This window comes from Brienomyrus brachyistius, chromosome 24 (genome assembly GCF_023856365.1).
Source record: "Brienomyrus brachyistius isolate T26 chromosome 24, BBRACH_0.4, whole genome shotgun sequence".
Lineage (NCBI taxonomy): Eukaryota > Metazoa > Chordata > Actinopteri > Osteoglossiformes > Mormyridae > Brienomyrus > Brienomyrus brachyistius.
The window spans coordinates 3,439,787-3,461,952 of NC_064556.1; the positions used below are offsets into that span (position 1 = coordinate 3,439,787).

General features: G+C 46.5%; 1 protein-coding gene across 1 annotated transcript in view; it reads left to right on the plus strand.

Annotated features, from left to right (window-relative positions):
* The window catches only part of LOC125719930 (A disintegrin and metalloproteinase with thrombospondin motifs 2-like), a 53,515-nt gene that overhangs the window by 18,543 nt on the left and 12,806 nt on the right, over positions 1-22,166 (plus strand). The window contains 10 exon segments of the mRNA XM_048994831.1: positions 5,202-5,370; positions 10,478-10,671; positions 12,265-12,348; positions 16,097-16,253; positions 17,250-17,355; positions 18,034-18,177; positions 19,259-19,391; positions 19,740-19,853; positions 19,954-20,099; positions 21,290-21,465. Coding sequence (XP_048850788.1) covers positions 5,202-5,370; positions 10,478-10,671; positions 12,265-12,348; positions 16,097-16,253; positions 17,250-17,355; positions 18,034-18,177; positions 19,259-19,391; positions 19,740-19,853; positions 19,954-20,099; positions 21,290-21,465 — 1,423 coding nt within the window.

A 22,166-nucleotide genomic window follows, 5' to 3' on the forward strand; every position in this document is an offset into this window, starting at 1 on the left:
TATTGCCGTCTTCTGCAATGCAGTTAACAGCGATGGGGTTTGCGCTTAAATTCCATACTAGAATATTCTGGTATTGGGTAACTTCCCTTTTAACAGAGAAAGCCTTTGCATGCAGCTGCGCCTGTTGTGCATTATGCCGCATTGTTTATGTGCATAGGGAGGGAAGGGAATGGTAACATGCATTGAGAAATATAACAGGCATCTTTAATATACAATATACTGAATATATACTAAACTTTTGCGAGCATGCATACTTTGTTCCATCGCTACTTCTGATTACCAGAGTTCCCAAACGAACAAGTAACGCATTTCAGGAAATACAGTCTTGTTCAATTTGCATGAAAAATGCACGCAATACAGCCCTTAAGCCCAGTTCTTGCAGAACTGCTCGAGGACCTTGCCAGATCCATTCTCTGGACTGGGTTCTGGATGTTGACTTGGCTACTCCAGAAACTCAAAGTTTCCTCCTCTGTCATGCCTCCTTTGATTGGCTGCTCGTTCTTGCGTTGGCTAACTTTAGCTCAAGGGTGGAGGCCCAACTACCCCCCAAAACATTTTGGCTCTCAAACATGATCAGCTGTTTAGGTCCACAGGCTGAAAAGTAGCAATAAACTACTTCCATTATTACTTGTTGTCAAATGTGTGTTTTTTTTTGTTTTGTCCAGTGAGATCACTTTTTATGGAACCTTCTGTCAAAGGTCTGCAGGACGATCCAGGAATATTCTGTCCACCTGGCTAACGTCCCATTTATTTTGCAGTTTCTGCAGCCCAGACCTACTACTCCTTAAATGTGGTCCTAAGATCCTAGGATTCTGTACCGTTTTTCTTCATACTGCATGTGTCCATTTTACCATATTGCATGAACCAGATTTGTTTGTTTAAAACGTTTTGGATAGGTTTTGATTAAACAATACTTCATAAAAAGATTGCGGCATTTCGTACACAACATCAGGAGTCATCACACATATATTTAGCCATTAAACAGCTTTGCTTAACATATATTCGCTTTCGATAACTGCCTGTCCAGCAGAGGGTCAGAGAGAGCCTGGAGTGGAGCCCAGGGGCCACATTGGATGGGTTGTCATGCCGTCAGTCATTGTCACTCATTGGCTTCCTGTGAGCTACTGGTATATCTCAGGCAACATGTTGGAAACTGCTGCTCTATATGGACTGATGGAGCAGTGGTTTCCCACCTGTTGCCTGAGAGATGCCAGTAGCCAATGAGTGACTTGCATAACACTTGATATCATCTTGTCTCAAACACATAGCTGAGGGGTCTTTTTTCTTTGTAGATGCAGCTTTCACTTTAAATAAGGTTGGTGATCCCTGCTGTACAGACACTCGTCCACCTGCCATGTGTTTTGCTTGTTTTTTGGAAGCCCATGTGAACATGGGAAGTACATGCACAGCACACAAGAGTCAACACCTTAGACTTGGGGGTGTGAAGCTCCTTGCCTCTCCCTGTCCGAAAAGATGCCTTTTTACCTGACATGCTGCAGACCTGTTATTTGCCAGTCATTTGCTCGTGGGAGTTTTACTTACACAAACATGTTCTGAGGGCATAACAAAAGGTGGTTGGTTCAGAGAGATAACCAATCAGAGGTGGGTCTAAGCAACTAGATGAGGCGGGACATTTGATTGGTTGGTCTGACTTTCCCTAGTTGCTTGCACCCACCTCCGCTGTAATCTCATTGGTTATCTCTCTAAACCAATCGCTTTTCATTCTGCCCACGGACCATTCTTTGCGCAAGTAGAACTTCCCTGAGCCAGTCATTTGCCAATCGAACGATAGGTTTTTAGGTTGCAAACTGGTTTCATTCGATCATTGCTGGTACTTGTTGCCTGCTAAATTGCTGTAAAGATATCCTCTATTGCATTTGAAGGCTTCCATTGTGCCACATCCTCACAATTAACCCGATCGTTGTGATTTCCCCCCCTTTTTGTCATATCTATGACTAATCACGACTCCCGAGGCACCTTCCAAGTCTTTGTTTGCTCTCCAAACTCCTTAGTCAGCTCTCTGCCTCAGTAAGTCATGGGAAAAAAAAAAATAAAAAAATACGTTCACCTCGATTTCACGCGTGTGTGTGGTTTTCAAACAGGCAGTGGATTGCATATGTTATCTCAACATGAAACAAAGCTGTCAGCCAGGGGGGTGTGGAGCTGAGGAATGGGGGTGGGGGGCGATGCTTGGCAAACGCTATATTCACGGTGGCAGATTCAGCTGGCTGCACTTCATAAATTTTGGCTTGTTGTTGTAGCAGTAAAATAAGCGCTACTTGTCAGTTTATAATAACTCGACCGTGCTTATAATGCTCGTAAAATCCTGTTCTGGCAAAACCCCAGCACCCAGCTTGCGGTGGTATCATATGTGCCTGAATAATGAGTGTTTTCTGCACAAGCCGTAATTAGAAAAAGGTTCTTCATCGCTTTAAAGTGTCCCTGTATCCACTGCGCTTGGCGCACCTGGGTAGATGTAGCACCATCACCAGGGGATTAGGGCACACTGTCAGGCACGGGGAGGTGGGGGGGGGGGGGGTGCCAATAAAGGAATAAAAAAAATCTGCTTGGATATTTGCCGTGGAAAATATGAGTGGAGTATCCCCGTCGAAGATGCCTTTAGTTGATGTGACGCACTGACACAGCGCTCACATGGGGAAATGCAGTCCTGTTCGTAATCTGCGGGTGTTTCAGTGTGAACTCACCATCAGATGCAAGCAGGACGGGTTTGAGATGGTCCGGTCATACATATTGTACGCATAATCTGGCTATAAAGGGAATCAAAATTAACATGACGGATGTAGTCTGCATAAAGCGTCACATCTTTATGTACGAGCCAGGGGTGGATTCATTTACCTGGAGGCCCTTGGCTGACATCAGCATGGACATTCAGGTGTTGCCAGAGGAGGACAGTCCAGGTCCAGAAAGTAAAAATCCAGACCAGGATTTTGTTTCAACCAACCAGTTGAGTTCTCGGTGATTGTGACTTATTATGCTCAACAGGTTGGTTGAAACAAAATCTTGGTCTGGATTTCTCATTTTCTGGACCTGACTTATCCACCTTTGGGAGTTGCCAGTGTAACTAGCCATTCCATTTTCCCCTGAGGCACGGCCTGGCCCTGCTGTTTATGTCTTAGGATAGCCTGTGCAATAATCCATGCCTGAGATGAGGCCCAAATGCTCAGTATGACTTTGACATCTTATACACAGGGATGAGTCATAATGGTGCCCTTCCAGTCAACAATCACTCCAAGTCAAAATAAAACTGTGACCGCGGCAGCGAATATGTTTGTATGCGAACAACAGCAGCTGCTTTTGATTCTCGGCGTTTTGAAGATGAGAGCGATTCAGAACATTTGGCTTGGAACATTCAGTACCGAGATCATTCTCAAAGCCTTCCAGCTCATTTTCATTAATGCTGATCCTTGTGAGGAATCTCGTTTCGTTGCTCTTGTCGATTCTGGTATTTAATTTTTTTTTGCCCTCGTTTCGTTTGGCATGAGTGAGCCTGAGAAGACGATGTCTGGCCCTACTGTGGTGCTATGGTAATAGGCTGCGGCACACGCTTCGACAGCAGGCCAGAGGTGGGGTTTGCCCGTTGGACCAGACGCGAGCTGTCTGTCAGGCAGGAGGGTAAGGATATGCCTGAACCAGCAGGCAAACCATCCGAAATGTCAGACACCGCTAAGGAGCATCCAAACTGTCACTTTAACAGCTCTGTAGGACTCGTCGGCAGTTAACTGTGTCTTTGTTATATAAGCCAAGTTGGTCCCCGTAATAAGTCATGCAAGGTCTGTTTGCAAAATGACGATGGTCACTTGACAGTAGCGTTTGGTGGTAATGGAACAGAAAAGTCCTATCTGCCTGCAGCCGGTGGTGGGTGCAGTGTATTGCGTTATAGCCACGTTACCCAGACGGGATTGTGTGCGCCTTGAAGTGTTTGTGTAAGTTGAAAGTTAATAAATGACGGAAGAGAAGCAATACAGCGGGAGTTTTAAACTAAGAGATAGGAGCCGCATTACAAGTGTGGCCTCGATATATGGAGAGGGTGAATCGGATAACGTGGATACTAGCCTTAACACATGTGAAGAGCAGATTTCCAAAACTCACTCAGTCTTTTTTCATGGATGTTTCTCTGGATTTAGTGACTCTTGGAAAATTAATGAAAGTTCTTTGTTGGATTGCATGAGGACAGAATGAGTTTGGGCTCCAAACATTGTAACATATGTTGAGGAAGCTTGGCTTTAGGTCACTGGCGGTCTCATCTCACACACAACAAACAGACCGAGTTTGGAAATTTGCTCTTCATATTCACTTGCTCGGGGGAGGCATGGTGGTGCAGTGGTTAGCACTGTTGCCTCACACCTCTGGGACCCTGGGTTCGACTCTGGGTTTGAGTCTCCGCCTGGGTCACATGTGTGTGGAGTTTGCATGTTCTCCCCATGTCGTCGTGGGGTTCCCTCCAGGTCCATCGCTGCGTCTTTATTGGTTGGCGTCTTTCTGCATGGCACTGCAAAGGCTACTTTCTCCGAGGACTCACCGAGAACTCGAGCCCCCGAAAGAGCAAAGATGCTGAGTAAGGAGGCAGTGTCAGAATGCGTGCTCGCTTAGTAATGTCTGAATTCGGATCAGCGTTTGGCTCGGCCTTGGCCTCCTACCGTGAAGACAAACAGAGGCTGTATAACCGAATAGCTTACTCTGACCTCGCCAGCATTGTACTGAACTGGGGGGCAATTTATTTTCCCGCAGGACATGACGTTAATGTTAATCCCTCAGTACAGCACCTTCAAAAGCATTTAGACAACCGATTATGTTATTTACAGTCATGTTCAGCATAAATATGCTCAGGCCTGCTTTTTTTTTTTTGAGTAAATATTTACACGAACTACTATATATCACATGCCTCGCATTTACTTTTCTCTGTTGTGTTTCTGGTGTCTTGTATTTCTTATCTGTCTGTGTTGTTAGTTATCTGTTGTGTGAGTTAGTCCATTGTCATGGTGTCCCCAACAGTCTAAAGATGCGCACACAAAAACTCCCGTCGGCTTTGATCATGCAGCAATGAAGATTCCGATATACAGATTTATAGATGGGTGACATTGTCAGTTGGGTGAACGCTTTTGGGGAGAAGCCTTCGGCGAGCGACGAGCCGGTCGTGCTGACTGTACTGCGTGCCTGCTACTGTGTCTTCTGTCCCCCAGGCCGGCATGATCCGGACAGAGAACGAGGAGTTCTACATCGAGCCCCTGGAGCAGGGCGACCGCGTGACGCTGGAGGAGTGGAGAGGCAGCGGGCGCCCTCACGTTGTGTATCGCTCCTCGGACATCAAGAGGCCTGCCACAAATCACACGGCCGACTCTCATCTGCAAGGTCAGGCCGACCTGCTCACAGTCGTATATATTGAATTGTAACATCAGCATCTGTGTTGCTGACTCTTAATATATATTTTTTTTAAAACTGGACCTGAAAAACAAGCTGTGACGGCTTTGGGGTCCTTTCTGGCTTTTATATGAGCCGTGCTGCATTAACTACGAGATTTTAATTAACCATATGCGTGAGACGGGTTAGCTTCTCCTCGCTGCTGGGACCTTGAATGACTAGGAGGGATGTTTAAAGAGGGTCTCTGAGTCCTTCACCCTTGTCTTTGTACAGCGAGTTGATTAGTCAGGTGGATTGAAAGAGAACGTAGCTCACTGTGCTGCGTATCGAATTGGTATTTGACGCTGTGTCTTGCAGTGCGACTCCGCCTGTGGAACGTGGGTCATGCAAAGCTTAATATGAATTGGAAGAAGTAGAATCCCGGCACTCTCATTAAAAATCCACACGCAACCTGCGGTTAAGCCCTATGAAATGACAACCGTGGCCTGAACATTTGCCTTCGTGATCTTATTATCTTGATCTTTACTTACCGTTAGAATGCAATAGCCAGGATAAATGTGTGCCCTTTAATTTGCAGGCAGGTGGAGAGCAAGCTTACAGGTGCGAAGACCAGTTGTTTCTAAGACCTTGCAGGTACAGGGGGTAGCTGAATATAGCAACAGCCTGCGCCTGTTTGACCGAGTCCAGCTACGCCCAGCATGGCACCCTCCAGAATGCACTCATCCAATTATTGCAGTCACCAGCGTTCAGGGCTGTTGAGTGCAGGAAATTAATACTGGTTTTGCCACTGAGTTTGTTCTTTTTGCCTGGTTTTGGGAGGGCAGGTTTGGCATAAGTAGGAATTTAATTTAAAAGTATTCTACTGAAAAGTCTTATTCATTTTGATGTCTATTTCCAAGCAGTTGTTTTTTTCCTAATCTATCATAAATATTAATTACACTGGTAAAAATTATTAGTAAATTCAATACACTAATATAAATATTTTTAGAGGTGGGTAGTTCAGGTCCAGAGAGTAAAAATCCGGAACAAGATTTTGTTTCAACCAACCACTTAGTTATAAAGAGTCACAGACACAGAGGACTCAGCTGGCTGGTTGAAACAAAACCTTGGTCTGGATTTTTACTCTCAGGACCTGAACTACCCACTTCTGAATTTTTTTTATGAAGTCAATCTATAAACATGGCAAAGGAACATGGGAAATGTTGGTGTATAAGTGGACAAACCTCTGATGTAGTTACAGAGTGTTAAAAACAGTTGTGGGATGGTTGGGTGCTTGAGGGGGCAGCAGGGATTCCTGACGCCCACAGGGCTGGGGGATTTGGGTCCTGCTCCCGCTCTGCCTCTGTGCCATTTCTATGTTCTCTCTTTGTCAGGTGGGTTTTCTATTGTAGTCCAAAAGCATGCAGTCAGGCGAATCAGCGTATAGCATGTGGTCGTGTGTATTTGTCCTCCAATAACCTACCATTCCATCCAAAGCGTACCCCAGCCACATGCCCTTTGCTGCCCGGGACGAGCTCCAGGCCCCAGTCCTGACTGGGATAATTACTTGGAAGATGGATAGTACATAGATTATAAACGATAGGCTAATTTAAAATAAGAATACGTGACTCTGGTAGCCTCATGTATAGGACTCTGGGAGTTGGTGGCGAATGGCGTTTTTATAGGGAATTCAGGCGCAAGTTGGGACCTGAGTCATTAGTGCCAAAAACACACATGAACAATGGAGGTGCTGTTCTGACATTGGCACAAGAATGACTCGTGCATTTCATATCTATTATTATCATGAACGAAGGCAGATGGGGTGAACTACCTGCAATAGTGGTCACATGACCACCCTGCCCCTCCCCCTTCCATAGATCAGGTGTTGTCTTTGTGGCCAACTAGGAGATCATACAGTTAACATCTTATGACATCATGTATTTATTCTTTTTTGGTTTTTAGATTTTCCTGGTCAGCCCTGTGTTTAAAAATGGCACCTTTAAAATTAAATAAACCGGCTTAGGCGTGCATATTGCGGTTCTGCTCAGGATCCCGTTCCGGTGCTCAGGATCTGTGCTTTCATTCCTCTTTGTTGAATAAAGACTGACCGCCCGCTGTCATCGCCTCATTGGTTGGATTTCCCTGACCTCGTCACATGACACGGTTGCCGGCACGTCAACATCTGCAGCAGCTGTGTTTCCTCCAGTCAACCAGCGTCTAGACAGACCTTTCCAGTCCGGGTTCTCCAGGGCTTGCTTCTGGTCTGCGACGAGGATGCACGGCTGAATAGAGAGTGGCACATCAGACCGCCCCTGGAGAACCTCCTCCTAGTCCCGGTCTGCTGTAGCGTGTCGTCGTCTTCCTTATGAGTCTCCATGAGGTTTCCAGATGGAGGAAATCTTAGCTATACCATTTGTTTTTCTCTCTGGAAATCAACTGTCATTATACAGTGCTAAATAATACTCCGCTGTTTGGACGGTCTGTTTCAAACAAAGTCTGTTTTTATCATTTCTCCACATGGATCAGAAGCTGTGAACCTCAAACGCTTGCAGTTCCAGATCAATTGACTTTCCTGTTGTTGTTCACAGTTTAGACTCATTATTCCCTCGACTCCCTCAGCCATCGACTCAATAGCAAACTTCTCATGTCAGGGCCGGGTTCGAGCCTGGCCGGCACATCTGTATGTGGTCTGGCCGATCGGAGGAAATGGGCTGCGGACCAAGTGTGAGGCAGCCTTTTTCTAAATATATCGATGCCAAAAAGGTTAGCTTTATGCTCAATGGATTATTCATTCGAAAAATAATAGATCAAAGATGGGGGAGAGGGTGTGGACACCTTTGGGGGGGGGGGGGGTAGCTGTTGTTTTGGGAGGTAGCTTACCCCTGGTAGTGGTGGAGTGGTTAGCCTCTGTGCCTCGCACCTCTGGGACCCGGGTTCGAGTCTCCGCCTGGGTCACATGTGTGTGGAGTTTGCATGTTCTCCCCATGTCGTCGTGGGGTTTCCTCCGGGTACTCCGGTTTCCTCTCACAGTCCAAAAGCATGCTGAGGCTAATTGGACTTGCTAAATTGCCTGTAGGAGTGCGTGTGTGAGTGTGCCCTGCGATGGGCCGGCCCCCCATCCTGGGTTGTTCCCTGCCTCATGCCCCCGTGACCCAGTAGGATAAGCGCTTTGGAAAATGGATGGATGGATGGATGGATTACCCCTGGTATTGTGCTGATTGATCCAGTTGATCCCTGTTTTGTTCACACTTTGAATATTTGGTTCTCTTTGCTTCCCGGTGGGTCGGATCTTTCAGTTCTCCAGTTAGGTTTTTTCCTTTTTCATGAGGTAGGAGCTGATACTACACAAGTTCACAAGAGAATGTGCAACCGACCCATTAACTAAACACTAGCATCTGAGTCATTTTTATATAATGCTATAAACTTTGCAAGTTCTTTCCAAAATATGCTAACCGCTTCCTGTCAAAGCTTTGGAAATGATGCAACCAAAATCATTAAACCGAAGTATTTTATTGACTTGCAATCTTTTTTCGATGAAAATAAGTGGCTGTTGATTTTCCAGACTCTGTTGAGTTAACGCAGCCGAATTCCTCATCTCTGTTTTAACATTGCATCTAGGTGTGCGATTTCACGATTGCTATGCTGCAATGTCACGTCAGATAAAACGGCCGACGTCAAAGAGCAGAGGGCTGTCATTTGACACCCCGGTGGGAAATCGGTCGGTGTCTTATATCTCTTCGTTCCTCTTAGGCTAACTGTGCTAACTGAGATCACAAGGCAAATCCCAGAATTCCTCCGCTGCTTTATTTCTTGAGTCGACGCAAGCACACGCGCATTTTTCTGTTTGTTTGTTTTTTCGTTACGCCGGCAGTGTTCAGAAACCCGAGAGTCCTCCCGGGCACCTTCTGAAGCACCCTGGGCTATGATGCCATCGCCTTTTACTTTTATTTAACTAGTATTAACTTGGAGCTCGTGTCGGATTTTTTGTTTTTTTCCTCCGTTCGATTTCTGCAGACAGACGGAGACAGGAGGAGCCGCGTCTCCCCGTCCTTTCGGCATATCGCTCGAGGCGTCCCTGTGCAGGAACGGGAGCGGAGGCGACGCCGACCGCGTGGGTTAGGAAATGTTGAAGCTCTGTCAGGGAGGACTAAGCACAGAAGGGCGGCCCTGTGCATTAGCGCGGTCCCCAAAGACCCTGGCGACCTCTCACCCGTGAAGGAGTCACTCTGACAATCCCGGGACCAGGGTTTAGCTGAGGCCAGCCTGACACCGGTCTACCGGGACTGAAATGCTGACCCAGCTGCAGCAGAACCCGGCAGAGGAGCGGCTGCGGGGGAGTGTGGGTTCTAGCCGCCTCCCAGCTGTATTGTGATATAGCTGTTATATAGATCTATTTCTTTTTTGTTAGCTAGAGGTATAAAAATTACAGCATTCAGTGAATGGCTGAGATTTCCGTACCTTCTGCATAAATAAGTGTGATGGATGTGCCGCAGGCTCGCGTGACCTTTGGGATGTGTTAAATCTTTCAGCAATGCAGGTGCACCTTGGACTTTTACTCGGGATGCTTTCAAACACACACACACACACACACACACACACACACGGGGCATGCAAACTATATTTTATTTGTCGTTTTTATTATCGTCCATTGAAATGTTCCACTTTTATCTCAGATGTTTGGTGCAATGCGTCCAGTTTAAATTTTGCATGTGGATTTTCCTGATGAATGACACGTTTTCCTGTGAATGTCAATGGAAATACTGGTTTAAATGAAAAATCACAGGGAGGCAAACATGGTCATTTGTTTTAATACCGTTGAAGGTCAAGACTTGCAGAGATACACGTTAAAATTTCACTATATTAAGAATTGAAATATATACATGGAATTCAGATAAATTACACATTTAGAACTAAAACTATTGTATGAAGGAGTTTTATTCTTTTGTAAAATGTCTCCTTTTACACTCGTACCTGCACTTGTGCCTACAGTAGTCAAATCCTTGACAGCACATGTTGTCTTTCACTTTCTTGTACGTCATTTTGGACAAAAGTATCTGCTAAATATCTAAAAGTATTGTCTACTAAGCAAATACACCATCAATTCTCCATGTCACTGTAGATATGGGGGGTTTGGCAGACTGGAGGACATTATATACGAGAGTGGAGGAGGGGGCGCATCAGGCAAGGCGAACCAGACGGCAGGTGGCGGAGAGCGTCTACAACATCGAGGTCCTGCTCGGGGTGGACTACTCTGTATCCCTCTTCCATGGCAAGGAGCACGTGCAGAAGTATTTACTGACCCTAATGAATATCGTGAGTATCTCCGTTTCAAACTATTGGTTTAATAGTCACTTTTACCTAAAAAGTGATGATTTAATCCAAAGCAATTCACAGTAGAGGGGAGGGTTACAATTTATCTGTGTTCTCTGGGATTTGAATCCATGACCGTTGGTGTTGTTAGCACAATGCTATACTGGGTGAGCTACACCCTGTGTATCTGACAGCATGGCAAGCCGGTCCTTGGAGTTCTTGGGGGCGACCGGGGGGGGGGGGGGGGGGGTACGGGCCTTGCTCAAGGGTCCAATGTCGAAATCATTTTGGATTTGCACCGACGACCTTCCAACAGCAGGATCGGCATCTTGACTCGCTGAGTCCTTTGCTGCCTCCAAAAGATAGATGTAGGACGTGAGCCCACAACCTTTAAACGACCACACACAGTCAACGTCTAGTAGTCCAGCGGGCTGTCAGTTGTGCCACAGAACCTACAAGCTTCTGATGGCTAGCTGCTCCAGACCCGAACGATTACTGTGACGCATGTCTACACTTTCGTGCTTTTTCTATCAGTGCTGGTGTCTAATGCACCGATCTTCATTCTCCAGTGGGTTTCAGTGATTTCTTTTCTGCTTGAATGTGGGTATTTCTATAGGAATTGTTTTAGCATTATACTGTTTTATTGTTATTGTCCATATGTCCGTTTAAAATGCAGGGAAAGTCAAGTTCACTGAGTGGTGGGAAAGCTGTGCTGTAAAGCAGTGATACTTGTACAGAGTCGTTTGGCTTTGCTACAGTATGACCGCCTCCCATTAATGGATTCAACAGAAACTGTAAAAGTACAGCAAAAACAAAAGTGCATGTTTTACTGCCCAATGAACTCAAGCGGCTAAGAAAAAGCTGTTTCTTTTGGTCAGTCTTAGTTCTTGTGACAAACTGAGACCTCAAGGCAAAAATATGTTGGTGCCAAATTAAAATTTACTGTTGTGGCATTTTTAAAAACGATGACTAATCGTTGAATCCATTTAACCACGAGCAGCAAATCTGTACGTCTCTGGTCTTATCTTGCTTCATGTGAGGTCTCATTATCCTCTGAAATTATTTTAAATGGGAACACATAAATAAATAATGGAGTTTCAGTTTGCGGTGATGAATTCATTTTCCCCATATGAATACAAATCGGTTACAATACATCGGAGTGATGAAGTAATTTGCTGGCCGAGATAAAAACCCGAGAAGATTTTTGTCTTTGGACAAAATTGACGTGGGGTGTATTATCTGGTGAAGCAGTACTTTTTTGCAGATTTTCACAGATGAAATTTAATGAATGTCTATGGAGAAGGTTCTGCCTTGTGCTGGGGGTTTTGGTCAAATTTGCCTTAAAGTTTGGGACTCATCTTAGCTCCAAGTCTTCAGTTTATGCCTACTGTTGGTACCTGACTTAGTGTGTCATTATACTCATGGTCAGGCAACCCCTGTCATTTTTTGTATTTGTCCCGCCCCTTCATTTTAATTGGGCCGTACATATACTAAACATGCCCTGCCATTGGCTGAGCCGTAGAGAGGCATTATGCGTCATGTGCATGAGGGCAATAAACCACGCCGATGGGGGAAACCCTCTGGCTGTCTCGACAGGTGAACGACATCTACCATGACAACTCCTTGGGCGCTCGGATCAATGTGGTCCTGGTGCGGATGATCGTCCTGTCCTATGAGAAGGTGGGTGAATCACACCGCATGCGAAGCGTGTCACCGCGAGAGTTGCTGAGGCTTTAGAAACACGAAAAGTAAACAGTGTGGCTGATGCTTCTGCAAATTTCCAGTCATTTTTTCAGACTTATGATGACTTCATGTTTCCACAGTTGTCTCAGTTATTATCATGGCTATTGTTCTTCTGGTGAAGTCACATCCAGAGCAGTGAACACACAAAATTGTTTTTATTCTAATATTTAATTTATGTCTTACATTTTGTATCCGGGCAGCTCAGTGGGCAGCATTTTAGCTACACACCTCCAGGGTTGTGTCACTGGTGTGTGTGTGTGTGTGTGTGTGTGTGTGGTGATGTATATATTGTGTTACGGGGACCACATGTCCCTACAATGTGATAACTTGTTATTTTGATGTTGTATATATGTGTGTGTGTGCGTGTGTGTATGTGTGTAGAATGGGTACAGGTACATTTGCTTCTTTTCATATATCCTATATTGCAGTGTTTCCAAGTCCGGTCCATGTTTTTGCTCCCTCTGAGCTCCCTGCCAGACAATCCATGTTTTTGCTCCCTCCCAACTCCCCACACAGACAGTCCACATTTTTGCTCCCTCCCAGCTCCCTGCCAGACAGTCCATATCTTTGCTTCCTCTCAGCTCCCAGTAAAAACATGGACTGTCTGTAGGTCCCTGAAGTGGAATTGGGGAACACTTCTGTATTACTTTCCTTTGAGACATACACACACATACAGGTGGAAGCGCTGCTTGGGGTCAGAGAGCACACGGTTTTGTTGTTTCTGGGGCCTCACGAAGAATCACTTCAGGGCCCCCTACCCCCCACTCAGATGTTTCAAAGACTACTATAAGTAGTTAGCCGATAGAGTCAGAAGATCATAGATGGCTAGCTGGTTAGCAGAACACTCTGCTTCTCCATCTCCTACTTGGGGAAGCCGTTTGTGTAACATTTAGTGCAGTGACTGTTTGTGAATTACAGGAGGCCCTCAAACCTCGGCCCAAAGCAGATGTGTGGTTTTAATGGTGGTAAACACTGCTGCTGTGTCAGAGCACAGGGTCACTGGGTGTAGGAGACGAGGGCCTGTGTCCCTGTGCCTTTCATCGAATTGAACTGAGAATACATAGTAAATTCCAGTTGACTTCCTGGATTTGGACGTGACCTTGGAATTGCTGAGAAACAGAACTGGAATTCGGTTGGACCCCGTACTGGCTATTCAGTTGCGGGTAGGTGTTTGTATCGTTGGTATTATATACAAAAACTTGCAACAAGCGCAAGATATATTCGAGCTAGGGGGCAGGTAAGGTGGTGGTTAAAGATATATAACCTGAAAGTTGGTGTGCCTGTTGGACCTTTAAGCTTCGTTGCAGTGCCTTGCCGTTTTGATCCTTGGCACTGGGATCATCATCGTCATTTACATTTACATTTCACATACTTTGCAGACCAAGAGTGTAGGTTTGGTTTCTTCATTGCCGCGGAACACTTGGCTGCAAATCTGCCCCAGATTAGTGATTCATTGTGTCATACTGGGGGGGCAACATGCACTCCGTGTGTGTGGAGTTTGCATGCTCTCCCCGTGTCATCGTGGGGGTTTCCTTTGAACACTCCGGTTTCCCCCCACAGAACAGACACATGCTGAGGTTAACTGGAGTTACCATAATACCCCATGGGTGTGCTTGTGTGTATGACTGCTGCGTGATTGTGCCCTGCGATGACCCCCGTGACCCTGAATGGGACAAGCGTTTACAGAAGATGGATGGATGAATGGCTCATATTGTCAGGTGAGCATTTTTTAACTTTTGGGACGCATACAATAGGGCTGAAAGCCCCATTAATCGGCAAAGCGAAAGGACACAGGTACCCATGCCGAGGACATGCCGGGGGCGGTAAGCGAGCAGACAGCTGCCGAAGGGAGGGCAGGCTAGCATGGAGAGCTGGGGGGGGACAGGAACCTGCTCCAGCGTGTGATGACACTCTCAGGGGAGCCTGTTTCCTCTCGCTCGCCCGGTGGCGCGCACATTGCAGCAGGGAGGGCGGGGGGGGGGGGGTGGGCGTCTTCCCATCAGGTATGGCGGCTAAACAGCTTCCGCGTCACTTTCATGCGGGATGTCCGTGGCCGTCACGTGTCTAATGTGCTTTTGGGGAGAAGCTTTGTCGTCGCATTCTACTCAGGGTTATTTACGCATCCTTTATTCCCTTCATTTATATATTCCTACCCTCTGTGCCTTTTTAATAATCATCTCCGCGATGCTGGGTCTCACACAGATTGCTGCTTTTCTGCATGAGTGTTGCTGCACACACTTGCTTTGGATGTTTTTATATTGACAATAAAGGTGTCTCATATCAGCGTCGGCAGAAAGCTAAGCCCATGCCGTACCACAGCGATCGGAGAGCTCGGACAAATATGCAATAAATTTACATCACATTTGCATTTATTTAGCTTTTGTCCAAAGCAACGTGCAAGCGAGGCAGATTACATCAGAAAAACAGAGCCAGCTTAGCAGAAGTGTGGCTGGGGTGAAATGCCAATGAATGTAAGTAGCACTGGAGCAAGAGCTATGCAAGACCTTTCAAAGAACCTAAGGTGACTCAAATCCAAAGTGCAACACTAAGAGTCCTTGGGGACCCACAGACCAGTTACCAGTAGGGAGCAAAAATGTGGACCGTCTAACAGGGAGCAAAAATGTGGACTGTTTAGCAGGGAGCAAAAATGTGGACTGTCTAGCAGGGAGCAAAAATGTGAACTGTTTAGCGGGGAGCAAAAATGTGGACTGTTTAGCAGGGAGCAAAAATGTGGACTGTTTAGCAAGGAGCAAAAATGTGAACCATCTAGCAGGGAGCAAAAACATCAGATTGGGAAACAATGTGCTAAGGGATCATGTAGTGGTTTCTGCCAGAATAGGCATTCCTGGGCCAGACACTGAAGTGTGGGTTTGTTTGCGTCCACACCTTCAATAATAGTAACACTTTATTGATCCCTGTGGGGAAACTCTCATTTCGCCGACCCCGTCTTGCTCTCCATGGCACACAGACACATGTAGGTGAGAGCGAGCTTGGCAGCGAAGGGCAGCCACCTGCAGCCGCACCCTCGGAGCCGGGGGTTAAGGGCAGCCGTGCCTATTCTGCCGAGACACACACAGACCTTCCGATCCCAGGCACCGAGGATTATCCTGCTGAGCCACACGCTGCCTTCGTATCACACACATGAGTTTCGAGGGCCTGTGCATGTTTATAACAGAAAGAGCGCCACCTAAAGGAAGCAATGTAAACGCTAAATAACAGCTAGCTTGGCATGAAGTGCAGCTTGACCGGTACTTGGGGGCCGCGAAATATTTTGGGCCCTAAGGAAGCAGATCATATTGGGCCCCCAACTCAGACCAATTTAGTTATGTTCCAAATTTTCAGGGCCCCTGTGACTGAGGGGCCTTGGGAATCATCCGAACTTTCCCCTCTTTACGGTGCCCCCGCCAGTACTAACATTAACTAAAAATTATTTTGTGGTGCAAAACCGTATTAAACTGAAATTAGAGACTAGATTCCTATTACTATAATTATCATAATAATGCTGTATCATGATTACCACTAATGGCATGTGTGTCAGAAAGGTGAATGGATAAAGGTGGCCTTTCGTTAGAACTCATTTATTCAGCAGACTCTTCTAACCCTGGGATTTGAACCAACACCCTTCCGATTGCGTGTTCTAACCCGCTGAGCTACACACAGCCCTTTCCTGTCTGCCTCTGCCCAGTCCATGAGCTTGATCGAGCTGGGGAACCCATCCCAGAGCCTGGAGAACGTCTGCCGCTGGGCATTCCTGCAGCAGAAGCAGGACGCGGGCGACGCGGAGCACCATGACCACGCCATCTTCCTCACTCGCCAGGAGTTCGGCCCCAGCGGCATGCAGGGTAAGCTCACATTCAGACACACGCACACACCTGTACTCCTACCTTTCTGGGGACTCTGCATTCAGTTCTATGGGGAAAACTCTGATCCCAACAATTACCCACCTTAACCAGTCCTAGCCATAACCATAAGCAATCGTTTTGGCATTTTCAGCTTTTTTGTTATTGCAGTCGCAGATTTTTATCAAATTGAATTTCCCCTTGTGGGGGCCGAAGAAAAAATGGTTCCTCAAAATACCTGGTGCTTATCACATTGGGTGCCCACAATGTACCTAGAACACACACAGATGCATGTACACAGATACACACAGGCACACACACACACACGTGGCATGTGAGTAACGCATGAGGACAGAAACACACAGCATGTCCTTAATATTTCCTGTATGTTCACATGAATAAAGCCTTTGCTCAAACTATTCTTCTGCATATTTTTGCGTATCACAGTGAAATCAGCAGGCGCAGCGTTAGATACAGTTTTCTCAGTTTGGAGTGTTTTTTTTTTCCAGAAATATGTGAAATCTTCCAGTGAAGTCAGTGATCTCCTCCTTTAAAATGTCCTGTGATCACTTTAATTTCAGGGCCGCCCTTGTGCTCTGTTTTCTACATTGAACTGAAGCCTGAAGAAAAATGCGAAAAACAGTCGCAGAAAAACAAAACTCTGACAGGGAACAAAAGAAAAACAGAAACCGTTTTCGGGAGCCGTATTTAGACTGTGGTCCGGGTTGCTAGGGAACAAAGAAGGAGCGAAAACAGTGATTTATACATTTTGTGAGAATGACAGACATGTCATGCGTATCCCCCGTTACCTGGCCTCTTAAGACAGCTGGGGGGTCACACCCCCCCCACTCATATCCAACATTACTTATTTACCACTTTTTTATTTTGTCAGTTTTTTGTTCTCCACATTTATCTCTTTGACTGCTGGCGGCCGAATCTCCTCTCAGTCACTGTCTTTCGTCTCTGTGTTTTTTTTCCGCATGACCTTCTGTCGCCAAGGTTACGCACCGGTGACGGGCATGTGTCACCCGGTGCGGAGCTGCACCCTCAACCACGAGGACGGCTTCTCCTCCGCCTTCGTGGTGGCACACGAGACCGGACACGTGTGAGTAAGCCTGTACACACACACGCGCACATGTATGTGCACACGCTCGCGGCCGGATGGCCCCCTGTAGTCCAAACAACAGGCTGTAATTCAACTGCTTATTTTGTCCGCATGTCTTATTTATAGAATATACAGGTACTGCTGTTGTTATAAATGATGCTTTATTTGCCATTTGCACAAGTACAGATACCATGGAACGCTTCTTTTTTGCATATCCCATCATGCACTGCTCTGGGACACACACACACACACACACACACTCAGAGATATATACAGTTGAGAGAGAAACTTTGTGTCTGAGCACAGGGTCAGGCTATTTATCCAGTGCCTCTGGGGCATTTTTGGGGGTTGGGGGCCTCGCTCAAGGGCCCACTGAGCCATACACTGCCCCCCCCCCCCCATGATCATGTATAATTTAAGAATGAACATCTTTTATAGGCCACGGAAAGCCCAGATCGCGTAAAAGCAGCAATCAGCCTCCTTCATGCCGCTTGTGCCAGAGAGCCTGAGATTTCAGGCGTCACACGTTTTCATTTCCAGCTGACTGACTGATCCGTTAAGTGTTAGTCCAGAATGGGGTGTTTCCGTCTGGCCTCGTCCCCGGATGACACGCGGTCACACGCAGATGTGCGCCGCTCACGGAAGCTTCCGGAATGACGGTCGTGTGCCCACGCGCAGGCTGGGCATGGAGCACGACGGGCAGGGCAACGTCTGCGGGGACGAGGTGCCCATGGGCAGCATCATGGCGCCGCTGGTGCAGGCCGCCTTCCACCGCTTCCACTGGTCCCGTTGCAGCCAGCAGGAGCTCAGCCGCTACCTGCAGTGAGTCCCCCTCCCCATGTCCATGCAACCCCCCGCATCTGACTTCTGTTATCCCTGAAGGACAGTTACACCCCCGCCTCACATTCCTCTCCACGGAACTCTGGGTGAGCATCCGGATGTTATTTCAGGTGACACCAGCTAAAGATGCAGGAATCACTCAGCTATTCATGAAGATAATTCTGGGTTTTAGGTGACATTAATGGCTGCTGTTCTTCATACAGTCAGAACATTAGTCATCATTAATTAATGTCAGAATATTAATTAATGAGTTTGACCAATGATCTCAATACTATATTAGTACATTTTTTAATTAAATTTTCCTGTATGAGGCATTTAGCTACTTTTTACATATATTTACGTTATATTTTTCAATATTTCTATATTCATAATATTTAGCTTGTGTCAGAGGTAGAGATTTTGTTTTCCCCTTATTGTGCGTATTTTTTTTCCAAGTAGTTCAGTTAAATTATTATGCCAGGATTGTTTGTCATTTTTTGTTTGATTTTTTTTTTTTTTATTCTTGCTGACAATATAGTAGCTTTGTCAACGAAAAAAATGCTCATTTAAAATGTTTTTAAGGGTGGAGCCTTTAATATGAAATGCTTTTAAAAAAAGTGATGTTAAACTGGCATACGCAGAACAATTAGTTACACGCACAGAACGAACGTTAGCAAACACAGAACAAACAACAGCAAGCTGACAGCAAACACTATCAAGCACAAAACAAACATTTCTAGGGTGACAACGAACGTTATCAAACACAGAATAAACATCATCAAACACAGAACAAACATCATCAAACACAGAACAAACATCATCAAGCACAGAACAAACATCATCAAGCACAGAACAAACTTCATCAAGCACAGAACAAACATCATCAAGCACAGAACAAACATCATCAAGCACAGAACAAACATCATCAAGCAGAACCATTAGAAAGTGCAGATCAAACAACTGTACACAAAACAAACATTAGCAAGCAGATAACAAAATCATGGCAGAATTCCACAGGGGATGAACATTTCTCTACAACAGCAATAAGAGCTGGCAGGCGGGTGACACCACTTTCATCCTGTAGCTCCTACGATTGTCTTGGGGACGACCCTTTCAATCATGACTGGCCCTCTCTACCACGGCTGCCAGGGCTCCATTACTCCATGAACGAGCAGTGCCGCTTCGAGTTCGGAATCGGCTACATGATGTGTACCGCGGTGAGTGCCCTGGGTTCTCCGGGCAACCCCCTGGGTTCTCCGAGAGACGCCTCCGCTTTCGGGTTCCCTCTTGCAGGAAGAACCAAGGTGAGGGTCGCTAGACTGGCGTACATGAAAAATTCAGTACATCGAGTGGGTCTGGAGGTCATGCATTAGTAAAAGGCTGAGGTTTTCAACAGAATGAGTGATGGTGTTGATCCAGGGGCCAATGTGACATTGCATGTTGATGTTTTTCGGTTCACTGAGCATTTCAGAATTAAGTATGTGGGAATAATGTCTGTTTGCTGGTTGGGGGGGGGGGGGGGTTAGTGTCTGACAGAGTGAGAATGAGGACTCTGTTTGTTGTAGTACAGCACCCTCGACCCCTGTCAGCAGCTCTGGTGCAGTCACCCAGAGAACCCCTTCTTCTGCAAAACCAAAAAGGGGCCCCCACTTGACGGCACAACCTGCGAGCCTGGGAAGGTAGGGGAGTCGCCGGAGGGGGGGGGCGGAATGCCCGCCGCCATCCGCGACACATACACCACGCCCGGCCACACAATCCTGAAATCTTACCCCACCGCAGCATTGCTACAAAGGCCACTGCATGTGGCTGACTCCAGAGATCCTGAAGCAGGATGGACACTGGGGAGCGTGGAGCCAGTTTGGATCGTGCTCTCGGAGCTGCGGGGGCGGCGTGCAGTTTCGTACCCGGCAGTGTGACAACCCCGCGTGAGTGTGAGGCCCGGTCGGGCCTGGAGGCTCTGCCATTGTTTACTTCGCCTGTGTCTGTTTGGTCCCGCGTCACATGACTGGGGCGCATTTTTAATTATTAGTAAACTCCGCACCACGGGTGCTAGAGCCGTTTCCCACACCGCAGCCAAACCCTGAAAGACTGTGCCCTCTCACATGCGTCACCTGGACACTATAACACGATTATAAGCTGCCAGTAAGACTCACCTTTTTAGGCTGACATGTTCGCTTAAAGCTGACTTTAAATAAAATGTATTATTATTATTATTATTATTATTATTATTATTATAGCCTGTGTCGCGGGCAGCTCTTGGAAGTTTTATACATACATAAAAATGTTTTGAGGCCAAAAGGAAAAATGATTGGTTCAGAGAGATAACCAATCAGACTGTAGAGGAGGTGTGTCCAAGTAACTAGAGGAGGAGACATCTGATTGGTTCCACCTGCCTCCTCTAATTGTTTGGACCCCTCCTCTACAGTCTGACTAGGTATCTCTCTGAACCAATCATTTTTCCTTCCGCTCCCAGAACATTATTGTGCAAGTAAAACTCCCATGAGACGCTAAGCAGGGACTGAAGGTAATTAGCCTAGTACTTTGTGCAAGATGTTAAGCAGTTCCCATCAGGGCGACCTTATGTACTTCTGGGGCTGTCTGGTGACCATGTAGCACTTAAAGGTTCTTGCCAAATCCTTTCTTGATGGTGCCAAAGGCTTCGATCAACTACCAGCACAAATCTTGTTTTGGTGCCTCTCATCTTGATGATTATTATTATTATTATTATTATTATTATTAGTAGTAGTAGTAGTAGTAGTAGTAGTAGTAGTAATATATACTTAAAATTTTGGATACCAAGTTACCCTCATATTTTGACTCATGTATTCTTTGATTCTTTATTTGGTGATAAAACACAATACCGGACGTTCAGGAGCTTTAGTGGAAATTAAGTAAGTAATAAAAGTAAGATGGAGGAGAAAGTTTTGTTTGCATTTGTTTGCATTTGAAAATGCACTTGATGTCTGAGAATGTCACAGTGCCCCTGGGCACTCTCCCTCTCTTCGGTCTTGCCTCCGTCAGCGTTCTCTTTCCAGTGACGCGCCTGCCTAGCCTGACGGCCTTCCGGCGCCTTCTGTCCCGCGCCCTCATCCTCACCCTCTTCTCACCTCTGCAGCCCGTCGAACGGCGGCCGTACCTGCTTCGGCAGGAACTACGAGCTGCGTCTCTGCAGCACGGAGGAGTGCGGCAAGCCTCTGGCGGACTTCCGGGAGGAACAGTGCCGGTCGTGGGACCCCTTCTTCGAATACCAAAACAGGAAGCACCACTGGCTTCCGTACGAGCACCCCGACCGTGAGTAACACGGGGGCCTGACAGCAAGGATTACACTGAACTCTAAAGCAGGGGCCGCAAACTCAAATTACCTGGGGGCCACCGCCAAGGAGCCATTTTTCCGAGGGGGGCCAGGCGAGCTATTAATGAAATGAGACGAGAACGCAATGTAAATCTATTTTCCGCTGACATATAAGAGAGCTAAATCTATGCAGATCACTTCAGTGATGAACTACAAAGTGGAATGCGAAAGCTCGACCTGCAGGCCGGATTGAATAATGAATTAAAAAACATGGTCGACGGGCAAGCAGTTTGAGGCCTCTACTCCAGTGCTCTAAAAATAGGTCTCTTGCCCTTTAAGAAAGCACAGACTTCAAGGAGAGTACAGCGCAGGTGAGAGAATGAGAAACAAAAAGAGAGCTGAAATGCCGTACACAGAGCCAAGCGTGCAGGCTTTAGTATTTACAATGGCCGAGGCTATTCCCTCCAGTCTCAAGGCCCTATCGAATCATCTGGCTTCCTTTCAAGTGTTTTTTTTCCATCCCTTCTTCTTAATTGGAGCCAGCTGGGCTTCTGTCATCCGGAAACTTTCCAAACCTGAACGCCGTGAAAAGCATGAACCACCGCCCTGTCCCCACATACCACCTTTCCGCTAACTCGCCGGCACTTGGCTGCTTAGCACCTCACGGCCAGATGATTCTCGGATGAAGATCTGGGCCAGC